Below are 23566 nucleotides of genomic sequence, written 5' to 3'. Positions count from 1 at the left end.
TTGCTCAATATTCTTTTTGAGTCCTGCTATTTCAAAGTCCTTCTCTTGATTGAGTTGAACTGCACATTCGTGTTTCAGCTTTAAGGCCGAGGTATTCCAATCATGTGCATTGGAGAGTTCCTGAATAGTCTGCCTGTGATTATTTGCTTCTTCCAACAGTCTTTTTTCTGCCTGGTGCAGTTTGGCTTCAGTCTCTTCTTTGTCTCTTTTGAGAGTCTCCGTGATAGTGTCTTTTTCTTGAGAGATTTGATTGTAAGCAGCAATAGATTCTTCCAACTTACGCCTTACATCGTCACGTGCTAAAATCAACATTTCATTTTCCGTCTTGAGTTCAACAGCAACTTTCGTTAAGTTTTCGTTGAGCTGTTCCTCTTCAGAAAGATTTTGACTTAGGTTGCTAGCTTCAGCTTCTCGTTCTTTAGGCATGTCATCCTTACAATGACTGTTAGAGTCTTCATTCAGAGAGGTTCGATACTTACTCTTAAACCCAGACAGCTCCTCTTCAAGTTGTCTAATGTGATCCTTAAGCCCCAGGTTTTCCTGCTGGATGTTTGAACTATTTTTTTGTGACTGATTTAGCTGATCTACTAAATCTTCTACTTTTCCTTCAAGCTTCTGCTTGGTTAAATGCAAATCACTGAGGCTCCGTGCATTCTCAGTTAACTTCTCCTTCTGCACATGCAGCTCTTGGGATATGTTCATTTGCTCATCCTCAAGTTGATGAACTCTCTTTTTTTCATCATCTAGATCTTGTTCCAACTTCTTGATGACAAGGTCTCCTTCATTTTGTTGTTTTGATAGCTCATCTTGTATCAAAATCATGTGCTCTGTAGCTTCCCGATTCCGATGATCCAGTTCTTCTAACTCAGCCATCAGCATTTTCTTTTCATTGATAGTCTGATTCAGTTCTTCCTCCTTTGCCTTCAAGTGAAGTTTTAAGTCTAGTAATTGTACATTCAAATTCATGTCCGTTGAAGCTCTGTTTTTCATGACTTGATAGTCACGGCTCAGTTTTGACAGTGACATCTGAAGTTCCTCTTTTTCTTGACTCAATGATGACTTCTCTTTTTCTAGAGCTTCAACATGCATTTTAAGTTTCAGATTGTCTTCAGCAAGACGGTTATCCTGGTTTAAACCATTTAGTCTCACGATTTCCTTCTCCGCATCAGCCAGGGCTCGTTGAAGCCTGAACACTTCTTCCACTGCTGAATGCTGAGGAAGGGTTCTTCCCTTTTCTGCCACAGTAGAACTCTGCTCCCAAACTGAAATTTCATGCTGATGATCATATATGTCTGGACTTTGGTTTGGTTGAAGAGTCTTGATAGTATTTAGTACTTTGCAGATTTCACTTGAGTCAGAATGGTGCGTTCCCTGAGCCTCAGCAATCTGCCTCGAGTGGCCAACTTCAGATTCATGTTTTGCAACTTCAGTTGGTAATCCGTTTGTTTCTTGTTGTGATAAAATTATGTCACTAAAGTCCGTGTCATCATCACGAAAGGCTGAAAAATGACTACCGACCAGGGAACCGAACGGAGCCGGTGCAGTTGTTGTTGGTACACCACAAGCTCCCGAGCGTACTGATTGAGCAGCTGCCTGTAGTTGGAACATTTGATCTTGCAGTACAATCTGTCCTGCTTTAGGATGGCTGATCTCTACCTCTTTCTGTGGCAGTTGATTCTGGGAACTTACAGACTGATGGTTTATTTGTAGCTCTGATGCTTCATGCTTTTCTTCCAGGTCAGTACAGCACTTTTTCGGTCCTTCATTCTCACATCTTAGTGTGGAATCAGTAGTTTCCATTTCCTTTCTCGAACAATGATGTAAAGCTGCTTCTGGGTCTCCTAAGTCATCCAGAAGCATTTCCCTGTTGAAGGTGGAGCTCTGGCCGGTGAGGAAAGCCAAGCTGCTCCCCACCTGACCCAAGAAGTGGCCCAAGCCTGAGCCCAGGCCTCCAAACCAGGACCACATCGTGGCCACTTCAGTGATCCATCGGACCAGCTCTGAGAAGCGCGTCCATCACCATCCACTTCTCTGCCCCGAACGTCCTCCGGCGTTGCCGGGGTCGATTATGACCCAAGCGCTCAGAATTCCTCAGAGCGCGGGGTTCCTGGGGCTCCACCAACACTAATCATCCCTTCCTGCCTGTAAACTCAGAAGCCTGTCCTGCGCTTTGACCAGGGACTGGCATCCAGTAGCACACTCACCCCCTGCAGGGCCTCTGCTTCTTCCCTGCACTTGCCTGTCAGCTATTGGCTCACAGGATTGGGCAGGGTTGGCTGGGAGGAGCTAGAGATCCAGGAAAGTGTCCCAGTTTGAGTCCCAAGGCAGTGTGCTGTGGAGCCAGGAAGAATCAATGTTGTAGATGAAATCCAAAGGTAGTTCACTGGACAGTTCCCTCTTGTCTGGGAGAGGTGGGCTTTTTGTCCCATTCAGTTGCATTCAGTTGACGAGGTGAGGTCTCGATCCACATTAGAGAATGGAATCTATTTAACTAAAAGTCCCCGATTCAAAAGTAAATCTCACCCCATAACACCAGCACAGACACACCCAGAATAAAAGTTGGCCAAGTATCTGGGCATCGTAGCCCAGACGAGTTAACATATAAAATTAACCATCACAGAGTCTTAATCAGTCTCAGAATTCAAATTATAATACGGATTAAATTTCACTAAAGAACCATCTTTACCCTTTCCAAAAGTAAACTTTTGCTGTTAATCTATACATTTTCGAGTTCATTTTAATATTATTTGGTCCTTGTTGATTCTGATTGAAGTTTATTTAAGTGCTCAAAAATTCCGCTTAAATTTCACTTAAGAAAAATTTGTTTTAGAGCCAATAGGTTGATGTTCACTTCACCTATGGTTGTTTATCAGTGCCAAATATAATCCAGGTTTCAAGAGTACAGAGCGAAATAGAAAGTTGAGAAATTTTCTACTATGGAGTAACAATCCTAAATGTAATTCCCATACCTCTAAGGATCAGAAGGAGTTAAGATAAGGCCCTGCTTTCCAAGGTGTTTAAATTCCAACAAGTTAATGAGGAGGCAGTTTTGTAGAGTTGGGGACAAAGCAAAGAGAGGAAGCACGTGGGCTGTAACAGACAGACCAGTTGGGACCAAAGCAATTTTGGAGCTAAACTGACAGAATGCATTTATGAAACCTCTCTCACAAGCATGAGTTGAACAGTAAATGAGAACATAGTGTGTGTAGTTCTCACCTGATGGCTGGTGCAGAGAAAGTGGCCAACAAATGGAGCCTGCTGCCACTTTGTTCATATTTGCCTTTTTGTTTCCTTTAGGATCATTTTCCTTATTACCCTTTAGAAGGGGTTTGGGTTTGCTCCCATTACTCTCTTCCCAGAGCCCATATTCAGGAGACTCTTTTCCTTGAGCTGTTCTTTCTATATGTCTGTTCAGGAAACAAAACCCCAAGGTGGCAGAAATAAAATTTAAAAAAAGGAAGAATTTTTGGAAAATTAATGGTTAAATAGATTCTAAGGATCATATGAATCACCTCATAATGTCTCTTGCCTTCAAGATAGAGCAAGTAGACATAATTACTCAGATTGCTATCAGAAACTAGTGACTGCATTTGTGTCCTGTGCTAGAAAAGGAAATCTTCTTGGTCCTTCTTATTCATCTCCAAATCTGAGAGAGAAGTCAGGCCTGTGTTAGTCAATGTCTCCTCATAAAAGACTAAAATAAAAATTTAAGCCCCTTTTAGCATCTGCTGAAGTGAGAATCCACGCTGTACCCCAGCTGTGTCTACTGTTGAAGAAGGCATCAACAATACCAAGTGTCCTTTTCTCCCTTTAGACCATTCCTCCTGTGTGTGTGTGTGTGTGTGTGTGTGTGTGTGTGTGTGTGTGTGTGTTAGAAGACTTTTTCATCACTTTGACAACATACCTGAGAAAATTAAATGAGTAAATATTTATTTTGGTTCAATTTCAGGCTCCATTGCTGTGGCCTGAAGTGAGGCAGATTACCATGGCAGAGAGCCTGGCTTCAAAACAGAGCTTCTCAACTCATGGAGATCAGGGAAATGGTGAGGGGAAGAGAGGACTGAGGAATATGATGTACCCTTCCAGGGAATCAACTCCAGTGGCCTACCCTCCAACTAGGCCCTACCGCCCACAGTTTTGACCAACTCCCGATAGTCCTGTCCAATCATGAACCCATCATCAGTGGATTGATCCACAGACGAGGTTAGAGCTCAGGATTCAATTCACCTTTCTGTAGAGTCCGTTCTGAATGCTGGTGGATTGGGGTCCAAGCTTTCAACACATGACCTTTGGGCAACATTCCAGATCCAAATTATAGCAGGGTGCCTCCTTCTCTTTAGGTGTTCTGTGTTTGTTTATTGTTTTAAATCACAAATAATGATCCTTTTTCAGTGTAAGACCTATCCCATTTGGCTTGAATCTGGTTCCAGTGGTTGTTGCTCCTCCTGCTGAAAGGCATTTCTGATCACTCAGATTCGGTCTTCTAGCATGGTTCACTCTGACCACAGCTGTTTGTCATTTTGTATTTCTATCTGAGAGAGATACCTACCTAGTGTATTCGAAACTGACCGTCCAAATAAAAGCATTTCTCTTCTTCTCAATATGTTTGGAATATTCCTGGAAACTATGGGGGATATGGAGGGAAAACCCTGGCTCATTCGCGAGCACACGTGACAAAAAGGATCCAGTAATCATAAGTGTATCCTTATACATATATTCAGCGCCCAAAAAGTACAAGGTATTGTGGTAGATATTGTGAACAACATAAAGCTGTGTTATATACATTTCCTGCTATGAAGTGCAATTGAATACAGTCAGTCAATGGAGAAGATGTTACATAGAGTGATCCTTGAAATATAATGCAAGGTCAGCCATTGACGACTGTGGTGGTGAGGATCTCATATGGGGGAAAAGACTAAGTAAGAAAGAATAAAGCCAGAAGTAGAGAGCCCTGAATAATGTGGCTTTGTTAAAACACAGTTGAAGGTTAAAGTAAGGAAAGCTTTTTGAGTCTATAAACATAGGGTGATAAATTCTATGCAAGATATTAAGTTTGTACTTCTTTTAATACCTCATGATTCATTCAAACATTTTCTTATAGATTTCAGTAGAATTTTTAAATCTCTTTAATATGGGCCTTGTCTCGTTTCTTTTTTTAAATTTTTATTGGTTGCTTAAAAAAAAATTACAATGATCTTGACATATCATATTTCATACATTTGATTCAAGTGGGGTATGAATTCTTATTTTTACCACGTGTACAGTTTGCAGGATCACATTGGCTGTACGTGCAGGTTTATACATACTGCCATACTAGTGTCTGTTATATTCTGCTGCCTTTCCTATTCCCTCCCTATCCCCCCTTCTGTCCCCTCCCCTCCCATAATCTCTCTCTACCCCAGCTACTGTAATTCATTTCTCTCCTTTTTTCCCCCTTTCCCCTCACATCCTCTTCTATGTAATTGTGTGTAACAATGAGGGTATCCTTCCATTTCCATGAAATTCCCCTTCTCTCTCCCATTCCCTCCCACCTCTTGTCCCTTCTAATTGGTAGTCTTCTTTTCATGCTCTTCCAGCCTGCTCTGTTTTGAGTCCCCCTCCTTATATGAAAGAAGACATTCAGCATTTCTTTCCTAGGGATTGGCTAACTTCACTTAGCATAATCTCCTCTAATGCCATCCATTTCCCTGCAAATGCCATGGTTTTGTTATTTTTTAGTGCTGAGTAATATTCCATTGTGTACAAATGCCACATTTTCTTATCCATTCATCTATTGACTGGCATCTAGGTTGGTTCCACATTCTAGCTATTGTGAATTGTGCTGCTGTGAACCTTGATGTAGCTGTATCCCTATAGCATGCTCTTTTTAGGTCTTTGGGAATAGTCCGAGAAGGGGAATAGCTGGGTCGAATGGTGGTTCCATTCCCAGCTTTCCCAGGAACCTCCATAATGCTTTCCAAATTGGCTGCACCAATTTGCAGTCGCACCAGCAATGTACAAGTGTACCTTTTCCCCCCACATCCTTGCCAGCACTTGTTGTTGTTTGACTTCCTAATGGCTGCCATTCTTACTGGACTGATTTGGTATCTTAGAGTGGTTTTAATTTGCATTTCTCTGATTGCTAGAGATGGTGAGCATTTTTTTCCGTGTATTTTTTGATTAATTGTGTATCCTTCTCTGAGAAGTGTCTGTTCAGGTCCTTGGCCCATTTGTTGATTGGGTTGTTTGTTTTCTTAATGTTTACTTTTTGAGTTCTTTGTGTACTCTGGATATTAGGGCTCGGCACATTTGTATCTTTAAGAATTGGCATAATCAATGAAATGTTCCGCACACGTTTGTAGGAAGATTAACATAACACTCCAGTGACAATACAGTAGTAGAAGGATTGATTTGGACTGAGAAGTTGTTCAGTGAATGATATATTACCCATAAATTTGAATTCTCATTATCATAAAGAAGCAAGGTGGAAATAAGAATTTAAGAGAGTGTTGGGTCTATGGCTCAAGTAGTAGCTCGTTCACCTAGCATGCGTGAGGCATGGGGTTTGATCCTCAGCACTACATAAAAAAAAATAAATAAATAAAATAAAGATGTTGTGTCCACTAAAGGCTAAATAATAAATATTTTTAAAATAGAATTTAAAATAATAGTCCATAAATGTTATGTACAAACTGTGAAAGTAGATTCGTCAACAGATTAATTGTCTGCCTCGAACTAGAATCAGTTGCCTACTGATTTGCCTGGATGATGTTCTCAATTCTGGTTTTTTTTTTTTTTTTTTTTTTTTCTTTCATTCCACTGGGCAAACATCTGCCGGGCTTTCTTGATGGCAACATAGTGATTACTGAGCTCCACCCTATTAGAAATACAACTAGTTTTCAACTCATGAAAGTCTATAAAAGCCACTTTTTTAGAAGTCTCTAAACTTTGGAACTATTCAATGATACTCTATTTTTGCCAGCAATAAACTATATATATATATATATATATATATATATATATATATATATATATATATATATATATATATTTATTTATTTTAATGTAAAGGGCAAGGTAGTGAACAGACACTTCACAGAAGAAGCAATACAATCAGTCAATAAATATATGAAAAAATGTTCAACTTCACTAGTAATGAGAGAGATGCAAATCAAAACTACTCTAAGATTTCATCTCACTTCAATCAGAATGGCAATCATCAAGAATATAAGCAACAGTAAATGTTGGCGAGGATGTGGGGGAAAAAGGTACACGTATACATTGCTGGTGGCACTGCAAATTGATGCAGCCAGTCTGAAAAGCAGTATGAAAATTCCTCGGAAAACTGGGATCGGAAGCACCATTTGACCCAGCTGTCCCACTCATTGGTTTATAACTAAAGGACTTAAAATCAGTATACTAAAAATTCATTAAATTTCATTTAAATTAATACAATTTAACAAAGTCAATTTAAATAACATTTAATATAGATTAAATCATTTAATATGAACTATATAATAAAAATATTAATAAGATTAATTTTAATAAAAATCCACTTAGTGGTTTTAGAAACTACAGGTATCAGAGAAATATTAGCTATATATTCTACTTTTGTCTGCTCTCTCATTTTGCCTAACTTAAGCTAGAAACTTTTGTTTATCTTTTATCTTAATTTACCAAGATAAAAATGGGAAGACAAAACACCCAGTAGCTACACACATCAGCTTTTCCTTTGTTTTTTTCTAAATTTTGCCTTAACATTTACATTATTTTATCCAGTATCCAGGTATTTTCTTATGTTTTTATGTTAAAAGCATATGCCGTTTGATTTCAATCTCTTTTCAAATACATATATCTAAATCCCTGTTGCTTCTGCCATTATAGTATTTTAATTTAATTCCATCTTGATTTTTGCTTTAATCTAACAATTATTTGGAATTGTTTCTATGGCCCTAATTTCATTGTATATGGAATTTTTTTTTTTTTTTTTTTTTTTGAGGAGTCAAAATTCTTCTAATTTTAGATGCACAAGGAATTGCAGCCTGTGTGATAACACCTTTACGGAATTGGCTGGCGTTTTCATTGTGGTCTAGGGCATGGTAAATTTTGGTGGCTGTAGCCTGTGTGTTTGAACATGATATGTAGTTTTGTGTGCATGGTACAACTTCTTGGTATAGCTCCTCAGTCAGGCTTCTTAAGTGCATTACACAGCTCTTCTCTATCCCTCCCTGCTTGTTGGTGGTTCCTTGTTTGGGTTCTGAGAGAGGGATGTTCAGTTGATGCCTTTTATTCTGCAGGGTTTCCCATGTTTTTGCTCTATGTACCCCACGGTGTGGTACCCCAGATAACTATCTTATTGTTGTCCTGTGCTCTGTGATCCCTGGTATGTAATACTGAAAGCATGAAGCAGCCTGTTACCTCTCAGCTTCTGCAAGTGAACTGTTTCCTTGCACGTTCTATGTTTGCTTTTGTCTTTTCAACTTGATCTACTCTTTCATAATCTATTTTTGTGTTCAGTCCTTGAAATTCTCATTCTTATTTTGGATCACTGAGCATTTCAAATGTCCTTTTCTAATTTCTATGAGGATTTGGTGGTAGAAGGAGAAAGAGAGGTGAAACATGCTCATTTTCAGCCTTTAAGATTGAACCTCAAATCTTAGTGTAGTTTTGATTTTCACTTCTCTAAGTGCTAGTGATGATGAGCATATTTGCATAAATTTGTTGATTAATTTTATATCATCTTGGGAGAAGTGTCTGTTCAGGTCCGTGGCCCATTTATTGAATGGGTGATTTTATTTTATTTTATTTATTTATTTATTCGTTCGTTCATTCATTCATTCATTCATTCATTCATTCATTCATTTATTTATGTGTGTGTGTGTGTGTGTGTGTGTGTGTGTGTATTTAGATTTGTGAGTTCTTTCTATACCCTAGAGATTAGTGCTCTATCTGATGTGTGATGGGGCAAAACTTTTCTCCCAAGATGTAGGATCCCTATTCACCTCCCAGATTGTTTGTTTTGTGGAGAAGAAACTTTTTTAGTTTGAATCTATCTCATTTATTGATACTTGATTTTAATTCTTGTGCTATAGGAGTCTTATTAAGGAATTTTGGGACTAATCCCATATGATTGGAATTAGGGCCTACTTTTTCTTCTGTTACATGCAAGGTCTCTGGTTTTATTCCTAGGTCCTTGATTCATTTGAGTGGAGTTTGGTGCATGGTGAGAGATAGGGGTTTAATTGCACCTCCCTCCAGTTAGAATGTCAGCGATTTTTGAAAATGGCAGCTATGATGAAGACAACAACAGTAAGTGTTGGTGAGGATTTCAGGAAAAATGTACACTCCTACACTGTCGGTGGGACTGTAGATTGGTGCAGCCAATATGGAAAGCAGTTTGGCGGCAATTCCTTGGAAATTTGGGAATAGAACCACCATTTGACCTAGCTATCCCTCTTTTTGGTCTATACCCAAAGGACTTAAAAACTGCATACTACAGGGACACAGCCGCATCAATGTTTATAGCAGCAAAATTCACATTAGCTAAATTGTGGAAACAACTTAGTAGATGAATGCATAAAAAAAAAATGTGGCATTTATACACAATTAATATCACTCAGATACTTACCCTCTCGCTCAGTCCAGGAGACGCTAGTGCCCTTCACTACCTCTGTCAGAGCCTGGTTCGGACAGCTGGTGCCTCGGAGAGGACAGGCTGATCCTGCCTGCCTCCCATGTACCCTTTGTCACAGGGAGCGACATTCATGTGAGACCAAGTAAAATCCAGTCATAGACATTAATAGAATATCTCAAAAAAGTATTTAATAAAAAGGCTAGCAAATACAGGGTCTTTAATGAAACTTTAATAAAATTTATGAGACAAGGAAACTGAAAGCACAATATTTTCTTAGGAACTTTTCTGTTTGGTGTTATTCTTTACAATATAGCAGCTTTTCCTAAGAATGCAGGGAGTATGAAATTTCTAAGGCTATCTTGCTGTGTTCTCCATTAAACCCCTTGTCTTAAAAAAACCTTGGATCTAGATTAATCTTTGTAATTTTCTGAGTACCTGTATAACATATTTTTCTCAAGAATGCAGTGAGGTCGCCGTTTCCAAGAGCTCTTCAATTCTGAAATATAAGAAGTGTGTTTCCAGGCATTGAAACCCAAAGGCTCACCTAGACACAATGGAGTGAGCAGAATATATAAAAATCTCTCATGACAAATCTGAACTCTGCTTTTCCCAACCGTGTGAAGTCTACTGGAATAAGATTCCAAGTAATTTGGCAAGTCGAAGCCAAATATATACTTTGATATTCTTCTCGGGAGTAAGCCGTGTGATGTTACAGGAAGGCAGATTTTAGTGCTGAATTTCTGATCGTATCCCCCCAAAAGTTGTTCCATGCATATCATGCAAGAATGTAACCTCCAAAAAATAAATAAATAAAAGAGAGGACATTTGACGTAAGAAGGCTGGATAATATTTGCATGTTCGTGTATTTTTACCACACATCATACCTTCTTATTTCTTCCTTGCTCTGATTTGAAGCATATGCTTTCATTTTTCATTTTGGCTTACCGTGTTATCACTTAATAATAATTCAGTAAATTTACTTAGAACAAGAAAGTCACCTAATGACTCATGTCTTAGAGATGCTTTCAAATAAAAGTAATTGTGCATTTTGTACCATAGAGTATTCCCAGTGTTTCCTAGAATTGTTGCAACTGATGCTGGAGGCTTTGAAATAGAGCAGGAGGCATAAGGGCCGTGGCTTGTGACCCTTCCCAAAGTATGTAAGATTGATAGACATTGAATGCAAATAAACAACTATGCATCATTGAATTTTTTCCTGTCACTAAAATGCTAGTAGAGCTCAAGGAATTGTGAGCCTCTTTGTCTGCAGTACAGGAAAAATAAGAAATTTAAAGACTTGAGTTACATACAATTTCTGATAACATACCTTAGGTTGGTTCTCAGCTTAAAAAACACAAAAAGAGAAATGTCATCATTTTCCATAGCATTGGGAAACTTTTCATAGGTGGGAAACTTTACTATCAGAGCTCATCGGTTCTCAGACATTTATATGTTTTGAATACTTGGCCAATGTGCCTTTGGGATGCGTCCTCCAGTTGTTGTTTCAGTGATTTTGTTCATGCCTAACAACTGATGGCATCTTAATTTTGGTAAAATAATGTAAATGTTAAGGTGAAATTTAGAAATAAGAAAGGAAAAGCTGATATGTGTGTAGCTACTAGGTGTTTTTCTTCCTTTTTTTTTTATTTTTGTAAAGTAAAGCAAAAGATAAACCAAAAGGTTCTAGCTTAAGTTAGGTAAAATCAAAGAGGAGAAAAAAGAAGATAATATTGCTAATACTTCACTGCCACCTGTAATTTCCAAAACAACTAAGAGCATTTTTATTAAAATTAACTTTATTGACATTTATATTAAATTATATAGTCAATATTAAATAATTCAATCTATATTATGTTAAATTTACTTTGTTAAATTGTATTAATTTAAATAAAATTTAATGAATTTTTAAATATAAATCATACTATAATTTAACATAAGTTAATAAACAATATCAATTAATAAAATAAATTTAAATCAAACCATCGTATTAATAAAAGAAATTTAAATAATACTACTAATAAAATTAATTTAAATTAGATTGATTTAAATTAGATTAACTTATATTAAATGATAGTATAATTTATATTTAAAAACATATTAAATTTTGTTTAAATTAATTTTAATAAAAACGTTCTGAATGGTTTTAGAAACTACGGGTGTCAGAGAAGTATGTGCTATGCAATCTGCTTTTTCGCTTCTCGGATTTCACCTACTTAAGCTAGAAACTTTTGATTCATCTTTTACCTTAATTTATCAAAAGGTTATAACTACTCCTGTTGTAAAGCTTTTCATCTTCCAAAAACTGTTGTCAGCTTATTTCTCTCCCCAACTTGTTTTGATCAAATGTTTTATAAAATGTGTTTATAAGAACGATTGTAGAGCCCCCAATAGTATGTAGATAAGCAGTCCAGATATTTAATGATACATTCTTACTAATTAACTTTTCCATTGGCAATGGATCATGTGATCCCACTTCGGGGTTGCCTCATAAAAATACTCTTCCTTCTGGACATATTTATCATCTGGAAAACTGAATTAATGTGAAGTGACTTTCGTAGAGAAATGGAAATCAGCAAAATGGATAGGGGTCATAGAATTTGGATTCAAAGCATCTTAGAATTTATCCACTAAGCTTCCTGTTTAGGTCCTCCCCATTGGAATTTTCGCTTGGTAGTTGTACAATGTTATCTTGGATAAACTAAATATTCTCAACGTTTTGCAACATTATATTTGGTTTTCATGTACTCTAAATCTGAGACATCCTTCTTATGGGTTGGATTTCTCTCGTTTCCTGTGATTGCATGTATCGTTTTTATCTTAATGCCATTAAGTGAGGTTGGAACTAGTGGTTCAAGAAGGCTGCTCTGTACAGTGGCTCACAAAAGTACATCAGAATTGATAACTGGTGATGATTATCTGCTACATTGGAACAAAATTCTATAAACAAAAAGTGCTACAAAAAACAAAACAAATTTTTTAAAAAGTACTATAGCAAAAAATCACAACAACAACAACAACTAAAGAAATAAAATAAAATACCTAGTAGCTATACACTTACATATACCAGCTGTTTTGCTTTCTCTTTTTGTCTACAAGCACATGCGTGCTTTTTCAAAAGGCCATGCTGTAAAACATCAAAAAGGGTTATGGCTTCTTTAGAATAATGCTAAATATTTAGAAGATCCTGGAGTACAGCTCTGGCCCTGTTGTGCAGGGACACTGGCGACGGTGTAAAGGTGGGCATGAAATCTGCAATGGGTGTGAAAAGAGGACGCCCAGGTCCACCAAGTCCAACTCCAGCGAGGTTACTAAGAGGCACCGCTGCAGAACGTGGGACCAAGAGTGGATTCCCGTTGGTGCTTCTGCCAGCTCTTAATTTGGCTCCATCTTTAACATTTCCTGGTAAAGGGGTTCTGAAAAAGAACTCTGAAGCACGGGTTGGGGTTGTTGATTTGGTTTCGGAGGTGTGCTGGGGACACTTGTTGAAGCCCCTCCAAGGCAACTCCTCATCCACTTTCTGACACCACCATAATCTTTATTCAACAAGTGCTCCATTTCGTCCTTTGGAACGTCCAGGATGCTCCCCATCAACTGCAATACTTCACGACGACGTTTGCCTTTTGTTGTCTGGAAATGAGGGATAACTATAAATAAATAAATAGAATAAAAATACAATGTGTAGAGAAAAGGTATAGAGGAAACGTACCAAATTCGAGTAGGGTGGTTTTTGGCAGGGTGATGGTGGTAGAGATTGGATTAGATGTGATATTAACTTTGCCTAAAATTTGAGATTTTCTTTTTTTTTTTCTGCAGCACTGGGAAATGAACCCAGGGCCTCATATGTACTAGCAAGGGCTCTACCACTGAGCCACACCCTGAGCCCTAAAACCTTTTTTTTTTTTTTTCAAGCAGTCTTTCCTCTTTCTTTGTTCAGTACTGAGGATTGAACCCAGGCCTTACTCGTGCTTGGCAAGCCCTGGACATCTCCATCTATCCCAAGAAAACAATTGTCTCCCGCATCCCCTGCCACCAGTGGAAGACGGCCCTCTGATTGGCAGGCAGCATGGCTGCGCAGGGGCCCTCTGGGCTTCACAGCAGCTCTGGGGCATGAGCAGGAAAAGCTGCTGGGCTCTAGGACAGTACAAATGTCCCTTCATATCGACACATACTGCGTCTGTGAATTCAACCCACTGTGGGTTCAACCAACCACAGGTCGAAAATGTTTGGAAAAAAACATTCCAGAAAGTACCAAAAAGCAAAACTAAAATGTGCTTCAAAGCAAGTAGTAATGCTGAATCCACTGAATCCGCTCCAACGGAGGCATGCAGGCATCCCTCTAGGTATTATGAATAATCTAGAGATGATATAAAGTATGTGGGATTTAGCTAGTGGTAGGGGGCCTGCTTGGGGGCCCTGGATTTGATCCTGAGCACAATAAAGCAAAAGGAAGGGAGGAAAGAAGGAAGGAAGGAAGGAAGGAAGGAAGGAAGGGAGGGAGGGAGGGAGGGAGGAAGGAAGGGAGGGAGGGAGGGAGGGAGGGAGGGAGGAAGGGAGGAAAGAAGGGAGGGAGGGAGGGAGGGAGGGAGGAAGGAAGGAAGGAAGGGAGGGAGGGAGGGAGGGGACACTCAAGGTTTTGAATGGGTCATATGCAAATGCTATGCCATTTTACATAAGGGACCTGAGCGTCTGTGGATTTTGGCAGGGGCAAGACTTTGCCTCGCAATACCAAGGGGTGACTCTAACTCTGGCTGCTTCACCTGATCCTGTGTGGCGGAACGTGAGAGCTGAGAGGCGACATTCTTTTACTTACTTAGTTCATTTATTGAGCTCTTCCTGTGTCCCAACCCTCAGTCCCTGCTCTGAGGAATTTGTCCTAGTGGGGGCGTGGTCAGACAGCACATTATTAGTGATGCCTGTATGGAAACTATTTCAAATCGTGGTGTCCCCATGGGATGGTGACAGACCTGATGAGAAAGATGAGGAACAAGGACAGTAGATTTCCAGAGAGGGGGCATCTGGGATGGGCAGGTGCTGGGCTGCCCAAAGAAGTGACAAGCTGTCAGGGTGGCCATGGCCGTGAGCAGGTAGGGGACAGAGTGCATTGGGGATGTCAGCTGGGCCCAGACCCACGGGACCTGGGGAAGGAGTCTGAATTTGACTCTGTAGATGGAGGCTGGCCCCTGAAGGATTTCAGCCGGCGACTGGCAGCAGCTGAGTAAAGGTTTTAGAAAACTCACTTGGCTGCTTGGGAGGGAGGTTTGGAGGAGGGCGAGAGGTGAAGCAGGGGAGTGGCCGTGGAGACTGTCCAAACTGATTGTTGCTGAGGTTTTTCTGTTTTTTTTTTTTTCTTTTTCTTTTTTTGTGAGGAGGGAGTCAGGGGCACAATTTAAGAAGAAGAATTAGAATTGTTTTGTCATAATTTCTGGTAACATTTTACCAACGGAACAGAATTGCATTTAAAATGTGCATCGATTTTACTTTTTTAGATAATGTTAGCGTATTACAGATATCAGGACTGATCGATTATATAGACATGCATATATTTTATACTAATGCTTGCAAATATTTATGGAAAAGTGGATTCTATCCAAAGAAATTTACCACAGTGTGCCATATTTTTATAAATTTTTTAATTGACACATAGTAACTGCATGTACTTTCATATGGTGCAGTGTGACATTCAGTGCATATATACAATTTGTAATGATCTGATCAGGGTAGTCAATATGTCCGATGACCATATCCCTGACATATATAAAGGCAAGCTCAGGGGATCCCAGTTTAGCAGCATCTGCAAGTTTGATTCATTTCAGAAATCTGAGCTCACCGTGTTGCCAAGGCTGGCATTTTCTTAGCTCAGAACTGCTTACCTGGGTGCAGAACATCTAATATTTTATTTAGGAAGAATGCCTCATTGCTTTAGGCATCTGGAATCCTGGGCTTCATCTTTCTTGTTGCCCAAGTTTGATTCAACCTTGGACAAATCCTTTTGCTTTGTATTTCTGAGGTGCTTCCTGTAAAGCTGGGTGACAGTAGTCTAGAAAGCCTGTCATCACAGTGGCTGGGTGAGAGCTCCCCTAGGCCTAGGAGAGACAATGGCACCTGCAAGGGCCCTGTGGTGGGAGGACGGGCTGGGGGTGCAGCACCCCCAAAACAGCCTTTGGCGCTGGAGAGCAGAATGCAAGGTGGGGCTGATCTAGGATCGTGTGTGGAGGTTGGCTGGGATTCTAACCTTTATATGACGTGCAATGGGACACTGTTGGAGGGTTTAAATCAGGGAGCTCGATAAGGGTGATAGCTACGCCTCTCATTTAATCCCCATAATAAATGTCTGTGCTGGGTAATATTGTCCCCCATTTTAAACCAGCAAGACATTTCTGACCATGGAGATTAAGTAGTTTACCCAAGGGTACCTTGAAGGGGGAGCCAGGAAACAGACCCCAGGTAGCCTGAGCCATGGTCCTTTGTCCTCCGGGTCAGCCTACCTCCATAATAATATCACAGCAGCCACCGTTTTAGAATGCTTTGAACTCTTAAGATGAAAGATTTCCCTTAAATTACAGACTGGTATTATGCTGCAGAAACATGAGCGGCCACGGGAGAGTGGCTGAGCCTGGGCACTTTGGAAAGGCCCGAGTGTGTGGCTGCGCTCCAGTCCCCCCAGTGCCTAGCTGTCTGGTGGGGGCGTCTCATGGCAGCTATCAGCACAAAGAAGTTCTGGCTCCTCTGGCCGGTCATTTGACACTGCCATTGTTCATAAGGACACATTGTCCATGAAGCGTGCCCCCGGGGTTAGGGACTTGGAGTTGGGAAATTAGATCCGGGCAGTTCACGTGTGGTTTCCCCGGAGCATCCAAGGACAGGTTTCTCCTTCGTCCCTCCTGAGTACTCAGCTGGCTTCAGAGCATTCTTAGGGGCTGACGAAGGCATCGCTGTCTCGGTTGGGAACCCAAGAAGCCCTGTTCAGGGGCCAAGTGGGAAAACACCTGCCAGCCGTGGCCTGTGAGTTTCTTGAAGATGACGACGTGTGTCTCTTCTCTCCTAGTTGACCACGTTGTTCCCGAGTCTGGGACGAGCCTGCTGGCCGCCTTTGACCAGTGGAGGGAATGGGCCGACAGCAAGTCCTGCTGTGACTACTCTCTGCACGTGGACATCACCGAGTGGCATAAGGGCATCCAGGAGGAGATGGAGGCGCTGGTGAAGGACCACGGTAGGTGGCGCTGCCCTGACACCTGCTGCTGATGGCTGCGCTTCCGCCCAGGCATTGGCAGGGCCCTGGGGAAACTCTGGGTACTGCCTCTGGATCCCAGTTGTGCTTTTTGCTGGTGCCTGGCCCTGAGCAAGGAGAGCGGGCTTTGGGCAGCAGCCTGTGCTCACTGGAGGGCCTAACCCCCTGCAGTCGTGGTTGGTAGAGAATGTGAGCCCTGCTACTGGCCTGTTTTTGGGTGGCAGCTGCCTACAGCTTGCTGGTCTCAGGGACCCTTGCTCTCTAGCCAGGCTGGGAGTTGGGGATGTGGTGAGCGTTGGTTGAGCCCCCTGAGGCTGCTGGGCAGTCAGGGTGCACCTGAGCCGTGAGTCCAGGGTCGATGTGAAAGTAGGGGGACACTTCACACCTAAGGGGGCTTTTCTGTTTCACAATTTCCAGGGATTGGAGAGATTCACTGGGAGGTGGGAGGAATCCACCTTAAGGTGTCTCCAGGACTCCGGTTCACAGGAGCCTGGGGGCTCAGGGGTTTGGTGGGGAAGTCAAACCACGTGGTGTTTCCAGGTCTTCTTGAACTTGGCTGGGGACTGGGTTTCTGGGGCCACTTGTTGACCTCACTGGGTCTTGACCTTCAGGGAAGCATCATGCACGTAGGGGACTTCCAGGCTCAGGCGTGCTGTGTGCTGTGATCCACAGCAGGAGGGAAACCTGGACGTGGATGTGGATGTGGATGGGGTGGGGATGGGGGGCAGCCACAGATGTGGTGCAGAATCTGCAGGATGGAGAGCTAGAACCTCAGCCTTATTTCTTTGCCCTTCCACAGGCTAGCTCTGTGACCTTGGGCAAGTTGCTTAAAGTTTATGGTTCTCCCTTTAAAAAAAAAAAAAAAAATCTCCCACATGAGCATACTGCACTGCGATGTTTCTTTCCAGCCTGAAGATTCCACAAACAAGAAAGTGGGTAACCTTTGACCTTCTTCACATTTGAGAATAACCAGACTCCAATGGATTTAACTCTCAATATTTAGAGTGAATCTACTTTAAACCAGGCCTGAGAGTTACCATGACAACTGTTGCCTAGCAAGGAGAGAAGGGTCAGGATGTCCAGGAGCATTTAACTCAGGCAGCGCCCAGCACCCCAGGTGGCTTGAATTAAGCTCCAAGGCGAGGAGGTTGTCAGGACGATTGTTTAACATTGTGATGAATGTTGGGCAGGGGTGTTTGGTCTGTTGCCTCGGGAGGCGGGGAAGCAAGAACTCCGAGAAGAGAGGATGGACCCGGGATGTCTGCTTATTGAGCCAATGGACCTTTTTTTATTTAAAAAAGAGTTTCTTAAAAATCGGCAAGGAGTATAGTCTGCACATTAAACAATGCGTCTCCACGTGCCCTTGTCTGTAGCCCCAGGCAGCCAGCCCCATTCCACTTCCTGTCTCTCCAGGCCCCTCACAGGAGTGGATCACATGGTATTTGTCTTATTGAAGGTGTCAGAATGTCCTTTTTAAGGCTCAGTGAAATTCTGTTGCATGTATAGACCAGATTTTATCTCATCATCCATTGGATGGCCACTTGGGCTGCTATGAACATGGGTGTATAACCACTTCAGCTTTTCATTTTGATATCATTTTAAGCCTCCTGAACAACTATAAGACTACTCAAAGGAATTCTCATGAACCCTGTCCCCAGAATTCATTGGTTGTTTATGTTTTACCCGGTTTGCTTTATCATTCTCTCTGTATCTCCATCTCTGTCTCTTTTCCTTTCTCCCCTCTCTCTCTCTGTCTCTCTGTCTGTCTGTCTCTCTCTCTCTCTCTCTCTCCCCATACACACACACACATGTGGTAGCATCACTTTCTCATTCCCTTCCAGATTATTTGGTTTGTGTATTAAAAGTCACGTCTCCCTCTCTATTTTGTCTGTCCCCAGGGGTCAACTCCTTCCTCGTGTACATGGCTTTCAAAGATCACTTCCAGCTAACGGATTCCCAGGTACGCATCAGCTCTTCTGAATGGGCTGGTGGGCACGTGGTCACTGCTGCCCCCTGGGAAAGCATTCTCCAGTATACGTACATCCTTGGCTTTGTGGGGCTCGGCTGGTGGAGTCATTTAGGGATGTGATTCAGCCTTTGGGGAGATTGTGAGCCCAGGGCTTTAGCCCTGGCTTCTTGCTCTCATCCGTGTCCTTTCAGTTTGTGCTGCTTTGTAAATTGCAGAGTCCTTGACTGATCCCACCTTCCTCTCTCTCAGATTTATGAAGTACTGAGTGTGATCCGGGATATGGGTGCCATAGCCCAAGTCCACGCGGAAAACGGCGACATCATTGCAGAGGTAGGGGGCTTTCGTTTGCATCATTTCTGCATCTCCTGGAGGGTGACGCGGGTAGCTGAACACCAAGGAGGGAGATCAGAGGGCCTGGTGTTCCTGGGCTGGACTCCGCTGCAGTCTCCCTGCAGGCATGAGCGTCCCGCCAGCCAGTCCCTGTTTCAAGGAGGCTGTTTCCCTTGGGACCGTAGTGCAGCTGCCTTGGGTGGGGTTCGGAAGCTCCCTGGTCACGCCTGGGCATCTTACACTGTGGCTGAGGCTGAGGACCAGGAGCATATTGCTCTCAGCCTCCCAGGGGAAGGCTGAGTGGTTTGCAGAGGCTGGTCAGACAGGCCAGGGTATAGGGCAGTGAACCTTTTTCTTTATAAGGTCTTGGGACGAGGGCAGAGTGATCAGCAGAGCCAATTTCACATTTTGCTCGGGTCACCCTGGTCCCAGGTCTCTGTTGGTCAGACCTGAAGGCCAGCTTCCTGACCACCTGGCTTTCTTTACACATTTCAGGAACAGCAGAGGATCCTGGATCTGGGCATCACAGGCCCTGAGGGACACGTGCTGAGCCGGCCTGAGGAGGTGAACATCCCCAGATGGGATACGGGACTTGAGGTCCCTTGGGTGCTGTGCAGAGCATGCAGAGCCTTCTTTGTGCCAGTTGAGAACGGGGCTTTTGTCGTGCAGACTGGTCTCTCTGAGAAGCTATGGCTCACATGTGTGTGCAGACGTGCGTTGTATGTCTACACAGGCAAAATGAAGTGTTCTACGGAGCCCAGAGGTAGAGGGTGGGATTGTGTGGCCTGAGTGCTCCTCTCTGGTTTTCCAAGCCCCTCCTTGGGAAGCTCTTGATTATCTTCCTGTCGCCTAGTAGTTTATAACCAGCAGCCAGTTACCAAAACAGGAACGCAGATCACCAAGCTCTTCTGTGTCTCTGGGGGGTTGTAAGCTTTTCCGTGGTAAGCCTGCACACAGCACAACACGATCAGCAGAGTTTGGTGGACAGACCCTTAAAACTGGGGAAGGAAAATTTAGAGCAGGATCCTGTTTGGCACCACAGCCAAGAATCAGGGCCCTGGCTGGGATGAGTGAGTCACGATTGTGAACAGGAAGGGGGCTCACAACCATGTAGGTGTAGGTGACGGACAATCTCTTCTTCCCAAGTAGAATTTTTGGCCTTTAAATGCTTTTCAGATTTTGGTCAAGGTCAAGCTGTGGCAGACCTGGCTAAGGCCGAGTCTGGCAGCTCTGAGCCAAGAGAACAATGAGGGAGTCTGAACAGATGTTCTCAGAAAGAAAGAAACAGATGTTCTACAGAAAGAACTGGTGGAAAAACAGAAGGTGTGGAGGAGGAAGAGCAACCGCCAAGGCCCTGGGCAGATAGAGGCTTGAAATTAGGAGTTTTCCTCCAGAAACAGGAGAAGGAAGATGCTTGACCAGAGGGCTGTAAAGGGGCAGGACCACTGAAGCAGAGCTTTAGGGCTGTCCCACAGCAAACAGGAAGGCAGCTCGCCTGGGTTTACTGGGAAGGAGAGCTGCAGGGGGGAAGCTGTTCTGGTTGCACCGGGTGCAGCTAGTTGGCAAGGCTCCTCTGGATACACAACTCAGGGCAGGCACCAGTCAGGGAATGTCTTTTCATCTGACTTGGAGGCACCTGCACTGTGCCCGGGGTGTTTCCCCTGAGTAATTTCACCCTGTGACAGTCCTTCGAGGTGAGGAGGGGACACAGGGAGTCTTCGAGGCCTGATGGGTGGCACAGTAGAGTTCGAGCTCTACGCTCACTCCAGCTGCACCTCCTCTCCCTTTGTCAGTTTGCCAAGAGAGGTCTGTTGTGAGCTACCCCCTGAGTGGGCGGTAAAGGGAATGAAACATGGAAACATTCTGAGTGGCTCTGAGCACCCCCGTCCCATTGGGGAGAGCCCCCAACACATAGGAAGCAGCAGCTAATACCACAGTCCAGTTTCCATGCGGTTTCAGGGTCTTTCAACCACTCACATCATGATGTTAACGGAGTTTGAACTTACCAACACCTTCCTGCCGCCATGTTTTTCTTCCCAACCCACCATGTGAGACCACTCAGTAGGGTTTTCCCTGGTCATTATCTGAGAAGATGGAGGAGATTGGAGAGAATTCTGGAGATCACTGTCTGTAATAGGCGAGAGGTGACTGAGCATGTGTTCTTTCTTTTTTTTTAATTTAATTTTTTAAATTGCTTTTTTTTTTTTAAATACATGACAACAGAATGCATCACAATTCTTATTACACATATATAACACAATTTTTTTATATCTCTGTATATAAAGTGTGTTCACACCGATTCATGTCTTCGTACATGTACTTTGGATAATGATGTTCGTCACATTCCACCATCCTTGCTAATCCCCTGCCCCCTCCCTTCCCCTCCCACCTCTCTGCCCTCTCTAGAGTTCGTCTATTCCTCCCATGCTCCCCCTCCCTACCCCACTATGAATCAGCCTCCTTATATCAGAGAAAACATTCGCCATTTGTTTTCTTTTGGGATTGGCTGACTTCACTTAGCATTTCTTCTCCAACTGCAAATGCCATGATTTTATTCTCTTTTATTGCTGAGTAATATTCCATTGTCGAGCAGGTGTTCTGATTTGGGCTGTGCAGGCTTCTGCAGGGCAGAGAGATGAGAGAGACATGGTCCTTTCTGAAGGGACTCACGAGCTGGGGACAAAGAGGCAGATAGGAAGCAAGTACATAGGACGGAATGTGATGAGCTAGGAGCAAGGAGCGACCCAAAGACCCTGGTACTAGGAAGAGCCTGGGGACTCAGATGCAGGTGAAGAATGCCTCGTGGAGAGGGGAACTCCCGCCTGGGCCTCACAGAATGTCATGCACTGTGTCTGCCAGGAGTCCAGGGGGCCAGTGCGGTTGAGCAGGTGGTGTACTGACAGTGTGTGTCTCTGGATAGGTCGTCTCCTTTGCAGAAGGTGGGAATAGATGACTTCCCAAGTCCCCGAGAGCCCTATAACGAGGCAGAGATTTTACTTTTAAACTATCCTACTCTTTCAGCATTGTGTGGAGCAGTGTGTGATTATGCACCAGAAGCCCACACCTAAGGAGGGTAAACTCGTGGTACAGGTGGAATTTAACTGACTTCTCTTCTGAGGAGCGAAGGTTTCGGTTGAGCCTCTTGCTGGCTGGGGCAGGGGTGGGGACCAGCTCACTTCACACACAGCACATAGCACACAGCAGGTATGCAGATCCAGACAGAGCCCTGGACCTGGATTCTTCTGTCCAAGGCTGGTCCTGGTGGGAGTCAGTCCCCCAGGGGTAGAGCCCCTGGTTAAAGGCTCCTTGTCCCCCTAATTAGACCCATTGCACTCACTAGTTTGCTTGGGACAGTTCAGGGCTGGCCCTTCTGCAGAATGTTACTTTGCAAATGTGATCTCTGCGGGGTCGGTCAGAAAGCCTCCTTAGGGAATCCTTGATAGTGCCTCTTCCCCGTCAGAAGTGTCTGTGTGGGACATTGAACTGGGTAGCTTCTGGCATCCCTGGGGAGTGCTGAGGACCGAGGCAGAGCCCTCTTCATACTTCACTCTGGGGACTTGTGAAGCCCTGGAGAGGGGGGGGGTGGGTCCCTTCCCCAACTATGCCAGGAATTAAAAAGATTTGGGTGCTTCATGAGCATGTTCAAGAGCCATTTGCCCTGCCTGTGGACCTCCAGACAGCCCTCTTCACATAGGTGGTGCCCAGACGGCCACATGTGAATGGAGCTGTCTTACTTCTCGCCATTAGTTTACCCGTTACAGCCAGAGGGGAACCTGAGCCCCAGGCCAACTTGGGGATTCTGGGTTAGCGACTCCAGGTGGAAAGTACCAGCTCTGAGGAATGCCCAGCTTTAAGTACCCTTAATAAAGTGAAGTCATTTATTTGTGCAGCAAACATTATCGAGCATCTGCTGCAAACCAGGCACTACCCTGGGAGAGTTGGGGGCAGGGCAAGGAGGAGCAGGCCACCCCTTCCCTCCCCTTGATGAGTGCACACCACAGGCTGCTGGAAGGAGCCCGTGACCTCTCGAGGCTGCATGGACACAGCCTTACCTGCCATTTTAGACACACATAGCTGATTGCCCTGAAGATAAACTGCATCTGGGGAGTCTTCCCTGATGGGTATTCATGGGGGATCTTTAAAATACTGTCCACTGAGGCAGCCGATGTGCAGAGCCAGGTTTACCAGTTACAGCCAGTGGGGAACCTGAGCCCCTGGCCAACTTGGGGATACTGGGTTAGTTTATGAGCTCAGTCCTCCCCTCTGGGGCTCAAGGGCGTACCAGGCAGCGGCTGGCCGGCCGTGTTGGTGTGTGCACACAGAGGCCCTTGGTGCTCACAGCTGCTGCTGCCTGTCCCTGTCCTGAGCCCTGTGAGGGTGCATTGTTTTGGGGGTGATGCTGGTTTCGTTCATGAGCTTTTGACAG

General features: G+C 43.5%; 1 protein-coding gene across 1 annotated transcript in view; it reads left to right on the top strand.

The window, feature by feature from the left end:
* Window positions 1-9202: 9202 nt before the first annotated feature.
* LOC144250125 (dihydropyrimidinase-related protein 2-like) overlaps window positions 9203-23566 on the top strand; it is a 30760-nt gene continuing 16396 nt past the window's right edge. Inside the window, 5 exon segments of the mRNA XM_077792587.1 lie at window positions 9203-9288; window positions 16659-16823; window positions 18740-18801; window positions 19060-19140; window positions 19636-19704. Coding sequence (XP_077648713.1) covers window positions 9243-9288; window positions 16659-16823; window positions 18740-18801; window positions 19060-19140; window positions 19636-19704 — 423 coding nt within the window. The 5' untranslated portion in view covers window positions 9203-9242.

The sequence above is a fragment of the Urocitellus parryii genome, chromosome 14 (genome assembly GCF_045843805.1).
Source record: "Urocitellus parryii isolate mUroPar1 chromosome 14, mUroPar1.hap1, whole genome shotgun sequence".
Taxonomy (NCBI): domain Eukaryota; kingdom Metazoa; phylum Chordata; class Mammalia; order Rodentia; family Sciuridae; genus Urocitellus; species Urocitellus parryii.
Note: the sequence above shows the minus strand (reverse complement) of the source record. Positions and strands in the feature narration are given on the sequence as shown.